We start from the raw sequence: 9,163 nt of genomic DNA, 5'->3' as shown, positions 1-9,163 counted from the left end.
TCTTTCAGTTTCAGGCCTGATGGGTCCAGAGCTACAGTGATGATCAGCTCAGTCTCTGGCCCTGCACAGCCTGCACTGTGAGTCCCACCATGGTTATGGGAGTCCTGTTCCAGTCTGGGACCCATTGCCTGGACCGGGAGCCCCAGAAGGAGCCTTTGCCCTGCACATACAGGATCGTGCACATCATAAGAGACAGCCTTGCTCCACATTCTCCAGCCTAGCAAGCTGCATTTGACTTTGCTCTCCCTTTCCAGAATGCCCTGCAGGCACATATGGCTATGGCTGTCGCCAGATCTGTGACTGCCTGAACAACTCCACCTGCGACCACATCACCGGGACCTGCTACTGCAGCCCAGGATGGAAGGGGGCACGATGTGATCAAGGTAACAATACTAGTAAATAATAACAGCTGCCTCTGGTTGTGTGACCACACTGACACACAGGATTTTCACATTACTTCATGCAATCTTCGCCACAATTCTGCAAGGCATATCTGTAATTTTTTTTATTGCCAGATGCCTCTTGTCAACCTTCAGATATAGAACCTAAAGGTCAGAGAGGATCGATATTTTCTCAGAATCATCTAGCTAATATGTGCTCATATGTTAGAGCCAGGTCTACCTGATTATAAAGCTGGCATATTTTCCATGTGGCACAGTAGATTATGTGTTGGGCTGCTAACCACAAGATCAGCAGTTTGCGACCACCAGCCCTTCTGTGGCAGAAAGTTGAGGTTTTCTACTACCATAATGACCCACAGGCTTGGAAATCTATGGGGCAATCCCATCCTGTCCTATAGTGTCACCATGATTTGGAATAGACTCGATGGCAGTGAGGTATTTGGTTTGGTATAGTTTTTTTTCCCAGCTTTATTTGAATGTAATATGCCTGCAAAATAAAAATACATTTAAACTGTATCATTTGGTAGATGCTGACATTGGTGTATGCCCAAGAAACTACCCCCACAATAATGATAACAGATACCCATCACTTCAAAACATTTCCTTATGTCCTTCTCTGTTTTAGGCCCCAAGTAGTGCACAGACTACTTCTATCCCCATAGATTTGTTTGCATTTTTCAAAATGGCATATACAGTAAATGGAATCCCACCACCCTCCCTTGGCTCTGGCTCCATTTACTTAGCACAGGCCTTCTGAGGTTTATCCATGGTATTGCTTGCACCAATGGCTCTGTTCATTTTAAGGCTGAATAGTATACTATTGAATATATATGCCATAAGTTCTTTATATTTTCTCCTGTTGATAGACATTTGGATTGTTTCCAAGATGGGAAGAGGGAATTACTGATAAAATTACTATGGATAAAATGAACATATTTCTCTCGTGTAAATGCCTAGAAGCAGAATGACTGGGTTGTCATGTAGATGTGTGTCTCATGTTTTAAAGATATTTTTAAAAGGGTATGTATCATAATCCCATAGTGTTTTACACATGCCTGGTTTCACCTGGGAAACTCTGATTATGGGGCGTTTCTGGTGGTCCTGGAGCCTGCCTGTCCGAGAAGCCCAGTTCATAGATCCCGTGGTGCTCTTTGGTAAATAAGAAGCAGATGGGCTACCAACGATGATAGAAAGTTATGACAGTGGTAGGTGCATTATCTTCAATGACAGATCATTTAGACATTCATATTTACAACTTTTAGCTTTGTTCATAAAGTGGGTTTTGTTCATTTGCCTGTCATAGCAATTTGACATGCTAGTTCTTGACCACCTCACTATTGCAAATGTATGTTGTACTATATCTCACTACACTGACCTTGATGGTGTGTGTTTTAGGTCAGACTTTTATAGGAAGATCTGCTAACACTTCGAATTGTAAAATCATAGGAACGTTTCAACAGGGAGCAGCTTCATGCATGTCAGTTTCCTCATTTACAGAGGATGAAAGTATAGTCCAAGAGTTTAAGAGAAAGTTCAAAATATCTGAGTCCAACGTCACAAAAAACATTCACTTTAGATGCTGGATTTCTTGGTTCTCAATCAATATCGTTAGTGTCCTTGGTGGAAGGGCCAGGAGGAAGAACCTCGTGGAGCTGAATTTTGAATTCAAGTAACATTTTAGAGTGATGTCATCAGGCAGTAGCAGGACAAATTGTTACCTACAAAATAACATTGTTCAGACCAATCTCTTCAAGGCAAAAGGCCTGTTGAAATCACAGATCTTGTTCTTGGAATTGATAATGAAGTTATGCTTATGATGTGAAAAATGTGAAAGTACCCTGGACTGATAAAAGGACAAGCCAATCTGTCTTGGATGAAGTAAGGCAAGAGTGCTCTTGAGAGGCAAGACGGTGAGACTTCATCTTACATACTTTGGACATGTTGTCAGCAGGAGACCAGTCTCTGGAGGAGGACATCAAGCTTGGTAAAGAGGATGGACAGCAAAAAAGAGGAAACTGTCAAGGAGAGGGATTGACAATGGGATTGAGCACCAGAACAATTGTGGGGTGGCGCCAGGCTAGGCCGGCTTTCATTCTATTGCACATCGGGTCACTGTGGGTGGGCACCCACTCAAGGGCACCTAACAGCAACATGTTTATTTGAAAAGAACATTACTGTTAGAAATGCTAACAGTAGCGTTAGGGAGAACACCCTCAGTCTTTTGGAGCATGGAAGACTTCATCAACTCAGTGTCATCACTCATCAGGACCCTACAGGGGAGGGCAGAACGGCACCTTTGGATTTCATGGGCTGTACATCTTTGACAGACGTAGAAAGCCTCATCTTTCTCCCACAGTGGAGCTACTAAAGTCCAACTGGTTAGGAGGACGGTGTGTAAACCAATACCCACCAGGGCTCCTTTGCAGGACCGCTGTGCGTCAGGTGGGGTGGAAGCTCGGTGGTGGGGGTCCTGTTGAGTTGTTCTGATGCATGGCAATCCTCTGAGCAACGCAAGGAAACCCTGCCCGGCTCTGCACCGTCTCCCTGCCCTTTGCCCTTGGCAAGTCTCTAGCTGCAGCCACCGTGTCAGTCCTTCTCACTAAGGGTCTTCCTCTTTGTCACCGACCCTCGATTTTACCCAGCACAATGTCCTTCCTCGGGGACTGGTCCCAACTGCTCACATCGCTAAGGTACATGAGAGAAAATCCTCTCATCCGCCCTTCCAAGGAGCCTGGTGGCTGTTATTCTTCCAAGACAGGCGTGTTTTCTTCTGGCAGTCCACGGTACTTGTAACATTCTTTGCCAGCACCATAATTCACATGCCTCAATTGTCCTTCAGTCTTCCATAAGCTCAGTAATGGCTATCAATAAAACAAAATAAATATTAAGTACATAAAACAAAACAAAGACAAGTGAATGAATTGCCAAAGTACTCAATCTAAAATATGTCAGAAGCCTCCAAACCCTACAGTTGAACCTTTGGGTTCAGGAAAGACTGTCTTTTTTTTTTTTTGGAGTCTCAGAGCAATGCTAAGCCCAGACATCTGAAAAATGAGGAATGTTTGCTTTTATCCTCCCTCTTCGGTTTCCCGAATTAACATTTCATGAAATACGCAGGCAGTAGTGCCCTGTGAGGATTTTGTCGATAAAGAGCAAACATTTGTCCTGCCAATGGTCATCTTTAGCGTGGTCTCTTTTTCCTCTTCTAGTTGGTGTTGTAATAGTGGGAAATCTGAACAGCCTAAGCCGAACCAGTACGGCTCTCCCTGCCGATTCCTACCAGATCGGGGCCATTGCGGGCATCCTCGTTCTCGTGCTGGTCGTTCTCTTCCTCCTGGCATTGTTCATGATTTATAGACACAAGCAGAAGGGCAAGGAAGCCCACATGCCAGCAGTAACCTACACCCCTGCAATGAGGGTCATCAATGCGGATTACACCATTTCAGGTAAGGCTTGAGTTTTGAGAAGCAGGTTGCGCCTTTAGAGCAAGAGTCCCTTCCCGTCTGTGTAACCAGGTGTTTGGCTGTGCTAGCGATTGTTTTCGTCAATTCGCCTTATGTTTGGAAACCATACAAATTGTTGGAGATGTGTCTTGCATCTCAATAGTAGTAAAAGAACCGTTCGTTTGTCTTAGAAGAGGGATTTTTAAATTGGGTTCACTACCTGGTTACTTTAGACTTAGGGGATTTCAGCTCAGAGGAGGCTTTCCTTTGAGTGTGTGGGAGGCATAGAAGAGGGGGAACAAGGTTATCAAGGTTGTAAGGCAGATTAGGGATGGAGACCAGGTCTTCTGCCCTTGACTTTGAGGGCTTTCTACTGTGCCTCCCAGCCCCACCCTGCCCCACCCTGGGCCCCCCTGAATCATTAATAGCAATTGGGTTAGGTGGGAAACAGCTTTGGTACAAGCAGGAACCAAGGATGTTCTTCAAATAGCTCTTTTGTCTCTTCTTTCATATCACGAGGACTCTCCATAAAAACCAAAGAGAATGTTCTAAGTAATAGACTGAAGCATCAGAAGAAGTAATCACCTATTCTGAGGAATTTGAAAGCCTTAACTATATATTATTTAGGGGGCAATTGCTAAAGAGGTTCCACTTGTGTGTTTATAAATACACTGGTTCTCGGGAAATATGTGAATAAGGCAATTTATTCGGTAAGATCTTTCTGGTACAGAATTATTGTACCAAGAACTCTGCATCTTCAAAGAAAAGAAAGAAAAGATCTAGCCAAAGTAGTTCCTAAGGAATGCCTTTCCAAGTTGTACATGCCCAAAGCAAAGAGCAATTGTCCATGGATTCTTTCACACTTCCCCGGGAGGCAGGGAGGCAGGCAGGTGTCTGTTGCTTCTCGACACTTTGCTGAGTATTTGTGGGCAGGAGGAGACTCTGCCCAGCTTGTGTTATGGAGGCCACCCAACCATTTGTTCTTGTTACTTAGCCTCCTTGTCTTGACCATCCCTGCTCTCCTTGCAGAAACTCTTCCTCACAGCAGTGGTGGAAATGCTAACAGCCATTATTTCACCAACCCCAGCTACCACACTCTTACCCAGTGCGCCACGTCCCCTCACGTCAACAACAGGGACAGAATGACCATCGTCAAGGTGAGGGGGAAATGGCTCAAGCTTTGATGGTGGGCAGGGAAGAGAAGAAGACAAGAGTTTATTAAGGGTTCCTGTTGACAACATGCCATTCTCTGCCCTTGATATATTTATGCATAGAATTTAGTACTCTAAAATATCCAGTGGGAAGTGTCATAGTATCTCAAGTTAATAGTCAAAAAGTCTGAAGAATTTAGAAACCAAAAAACCAACCTCTCTGCTATCACGTCCGTTCTGACACATGTCAGCCCAACTGGACGGGGTAGTACTGCTTCTGTGGGTTCATGAGACTTCAACTCCTTATGGAAGTAGAATGCCTCCTCTTTCTCTTGGGGAGTGGCCGCTGGTCTCACAGCAGTGGTGGAAATGCTAACAGTCATTACTTCACCAACCCCAGCTACCACACCCAGTGTTCCATGTCCCCTCATGTCGGCAACAGGGGTAGAACAACCATCAAGAAGGCAAGGGGCTCCACTACACCACTGGAGCTGCTTGAGGAATTTGGGCTATGATCTGCAAGGTCGGCAGTTCGAAACCACCATCCTATACTACAGGAGAAAGAAAGGGCCTTATAGTCCTGTAAAGAGTTATCATCTCAAGAACTCCCAGGGGGAGTTCTGCCCTGTCTTATTGAGTGGCTATGAGTTGGCATCGACTCGATGGCAGTGAATTTGGTTTGGAAACAGCTAGTGAATGAAGCGGCTCAAGTGAGCCAAGGACTTCTGTGTCTACTTTCTTGGAGGGAAAGTGTCTACTCTGGCATAAGAATTTAAAATAATGTTTCTAACTAACATTAATGCATTCATGTAAGTATAATGACGGAATCATTTCTGGTTTCAATTACCAAGTTTTTTTAAGCTTGTCTTTTATTGGCCGTTCTTGGCTACCTATTACTTGAGGAACAATATTAGGCCTTCATTTGGGTTGAACCACATGAAACTGCTATTTTTGTGGGTCTAGCATGGTCAACTAATAAGCACTTTAGAGAGAAAACTTCACTTACACGTCACACCAACATTTTGAATAAGTGATTACTGCCCCCGTTTTGTAAATGAGGAACATGATGCCCGGAGCAGTTAGCAGCCTAGAGCCCCCCACATCCCAGCGCTGCCCCTTGCGGATCAACCCATCTAACACACCTCCAAGCCTTGGCAACAATGTGAGAATTCCCAAGCATTTCACCCTTTCAATTGCTCCAAATCACATACCCAGTCTCCATCATCACATTCCCATTCTTTATTAAAAGAAAACCAAGCTAATGAAATTAATCCATCAGTAATTAATTTAAGGCAGCTGAATTTTTATTAGAGTGCCTCATATTTAAACAGCCTTCCACATTCTCCAGAGACTTTCATATTCATCATTCCATTTGATTCTCATACTAATTCAGAGAAAGAGGCAAAGCACATAATCCTATCCTCATCTTGATGACCAACCTGCTTAGAGTTGACTGTCACTCATACAAATTCCTACAGTTCGGGAGGCGGAGCTCAGACCAAGGCTCTTCTCCCCCATGCCAGTACATAAGCCTGTTAGGATGGCTAGTTGGACAGAGTAAAAAGACCAATATGAAGCTGTGAGGGAAATAGTTGGGGGCTATGAGACATAGATCTTGCTCCCTTGTCAGTAAGGTCTACCGGGTCAGAGAATATCCTTTCTTCTCATGGTGTGGTTCACCTGATTAAAAGACCTGTCCTTGGAATAGGTTGTGGGCCTGCTTTACCCCAGAATGGTGGTAATGGGCTGTGTGTGGCACAATGTGTTCTTTTTAATCTATTATTGTTTATATTTTTAACAGTCCAAGAATAACCAGCTATTTGTAAATCTTAAAAATGTGAATCCTGGGAAAAGAGGCCCTGTGGTGGACTGCACGGGGACACTTCCTGCTGACTGGAAACATGGGGGCTACCTTAATGAGCTCGGTAAGGTCTCTCCACCTGGGCTTTCAAACCCTCCCCTCTCCTGGGTGACTCCTCGTAGCAAGACTAGCAGTTCCAACCCACCTGAGGGTCCCTGGAAGCTGGTCCTTGCCATCTGTTTCTGAGAAGCCCAGCAGCCTTGGAAATTCTGTGGAGCAGACCTACTCTGCACACACGTGGTTGTCATGAACCCAAACAGACTCAACAGCGACTAAGAAAAACCCTCTCAATTGCCTGAAATAGTCGGCGGTGCATGCCTGTGGCAAAGAGATGGATTGAAACCAGGCATCTCCAAAGAACAATCGCAGAGTTGTAGCAGGACATTGATGAGCAACAGCCGATGAGTCAAGCCAGATTCATCAGAGGATATGAAGCAAGAGGTATCACTGCTGCTGGTAGATAGAAAGCATAGAATAGCAGAAAGATGTTTTCTTGACTATGCAAAGATACTCAGGGATGGCCATAGCGTATTGTGGATAACACTTCAAATAACAGGAATTTCAGAACATTTCCTTGTGCTCATGAGGAATCTGTACTAGAATAAGAGATGATCATTGAAATAGAATAAGGGAATATTGAGTGGTTTAAAATCAGGAATGGTGTGTGTCTGTTACATTCCTCTACTATAGTTGTTCAGTTTGTATGTTGAACACATAATCTGAGAAACTGGACTATATGAAGAAATCTGTATTAGGATTGAAGGAAGACTCATTAACGTACGATGTGTAGATGACACAATCTTGCTTGCTGAAAGGGAAAGAAGAGTTGAAGCACCTACCGATGAAGATCAAAGATACATCGTTTAGAAGGGATTACACTGTAACATACAGAACAAAATTTTCACAACTGGACCAATACACAGCAACATGAGAAAAGCAAAGACTGAAGTCGTTGAGGTTTCTGTTTTACTTGGATTCACAAGCAATGCCCATGAGGTCAGCAGTCAAGAAGTTATTGCCCTTGAACAAATCTGAACAAAGACCTTTGGCAGCAAAGCTTTCACTTGGAAAACTAAGATGCAACTAATTCAAATCACGGGCTAGTCCATTGCTTCATTTGCATGTGAAACTGGGTGACAAATGTTGTTGTGGTTGTTGTTCTCATCAGGTGCCATCAAGTCAGTTCCAATCCAAACGCACCTTGTGCACAACAGAAGGAAACACCGCCTGGTCCTCCACCAACTATTCCTGTGTTTGAGCCATTGTTGCAGCCATGGTGTCAATCCATCTCCTTGAGGGCCTTCCTCTCCTGCCGGGCCCCTCACTTTACCAAGCATGATGTCCTTCTCCAGGGACTGGTCTCTCCGGTCAACCTGTTCACAATGTGTAAGATGAAGTTGTCATCCTTGCCTCTTCGAAGCCCTCTGGTGTACTTCTTCCAAGACAGATAGGTCTGTCCTTTGAGGAGTCATGGTACTTTCAATATTCTTCAGCACCAGGATTCAAATGTATCAGGTCTTCTTCAGTCTTCTTTATTCATTTGTTTTCTCTTTTTAAAACAATTTTATTTGCACTTCATCTTCATATCATACAATTCAACAGTACAGACATATCAAAAGAGTTCTATAATCTTTACCATAACCAATTTGAGAACATTTTCCTTTTCTCTGTACTCTTCTCAGTCTTCTTTTTTCAGTGTCCAAATTTCGCTTGCATATATGGTAACTGAAAATACCGTGGCTTCGGTCAGGCTCACCTTAGTCCTCAAAGTAACATTCTTGTTTTTCAATACTCTGAAGAGGTCTTATGTAGCAAATGTGTGTCTTTTGATTTGGTAACTGCTGCTTCCATGAGCTTTGGTTGTGGATCCAAGCAAGACAAAATCCTTGACAGCTTCATCCTTGTCTCCATTTATCACGATGTTACCTGTTGTCCCAGTTGTCAGGATTTGTGTTTTCTTTACATTGATTTGTAATCCATACTGAAGGCTGCAATCCGTGATATTCATGAGCAAATGCTTCTACTCCTTCTTACTATAAACAAGTAAGATGTGTCCTTTGCATATCTCACATTGTTAATAAGCAACAAATAAGGAAGACCAGAGAAGATCTACTGTCTATGAATTATGATGTTAACAAAACTATAAATATACCTTGGATTGCCAGAAGAACAAACAAACCTATGTTGGAAGAAGTACAGCCAGAATGCTTCTTAAAAGTGAGCAAGGAAAAGCAACAAAGCCCACATGGAAGAAGCACACCCGCCTCTGTGATCATGAGGTGTCAATGGTATCAGGTATCAGACATC

The 9,163-nt window shown here is 43.6% G+C and overlaps 1 protein-coding gene across 1 annotated transcript in view; it reads left to right on the top strand.

Moving 5' to 3' along the window:
- Positions 1-9,163, top strand: part of MEGF10 (multiple EGF like domains 10) — a 193,707-nt gene that overhangs the window by 178,594 nt on the left and 5,950 nt on the right. The window contains exons 19-22 of the mRNA XM_004696586.2: positions 255-383; positions 3,611-3,847; positions 4,874-5,001; positions 6,797-6,920. Of these exons, the coding sequence (XP_004696643.2) occupies positions 255-383; positions 3,611-3,847; positions 4,874-5,001; positions 6,797-6,920 (618 nt within the window). The remainder of the gene's footprint in view (positions 1-254; positions 384-3,610; positions 3,848-4,873; positions 5,002-6,796; positions 6,921-9,163) is intronic.

Source organism: Echinops telfairi, unplaced genomic scaffold (genome assembly GCF_000313985.2).
Source record: "Echinops telfairi isolate 266 unplaced genomic scaffold, ASM31398v2 ScPeMD7_7469;HRSCAF=8507_1, whole genome shotgun sequence".
Classification (NCBI taxonomy): Eukaryota; Metazoa; Chordata; class Mammalia; order Afrosoricida; family Tenrecidae; genus Echinops; species Echinops telfairi.
Note: the sequence above shows the minus strand (reverse complement) of the source record. Positions and strands in the feature narration are given on the sequence as shown.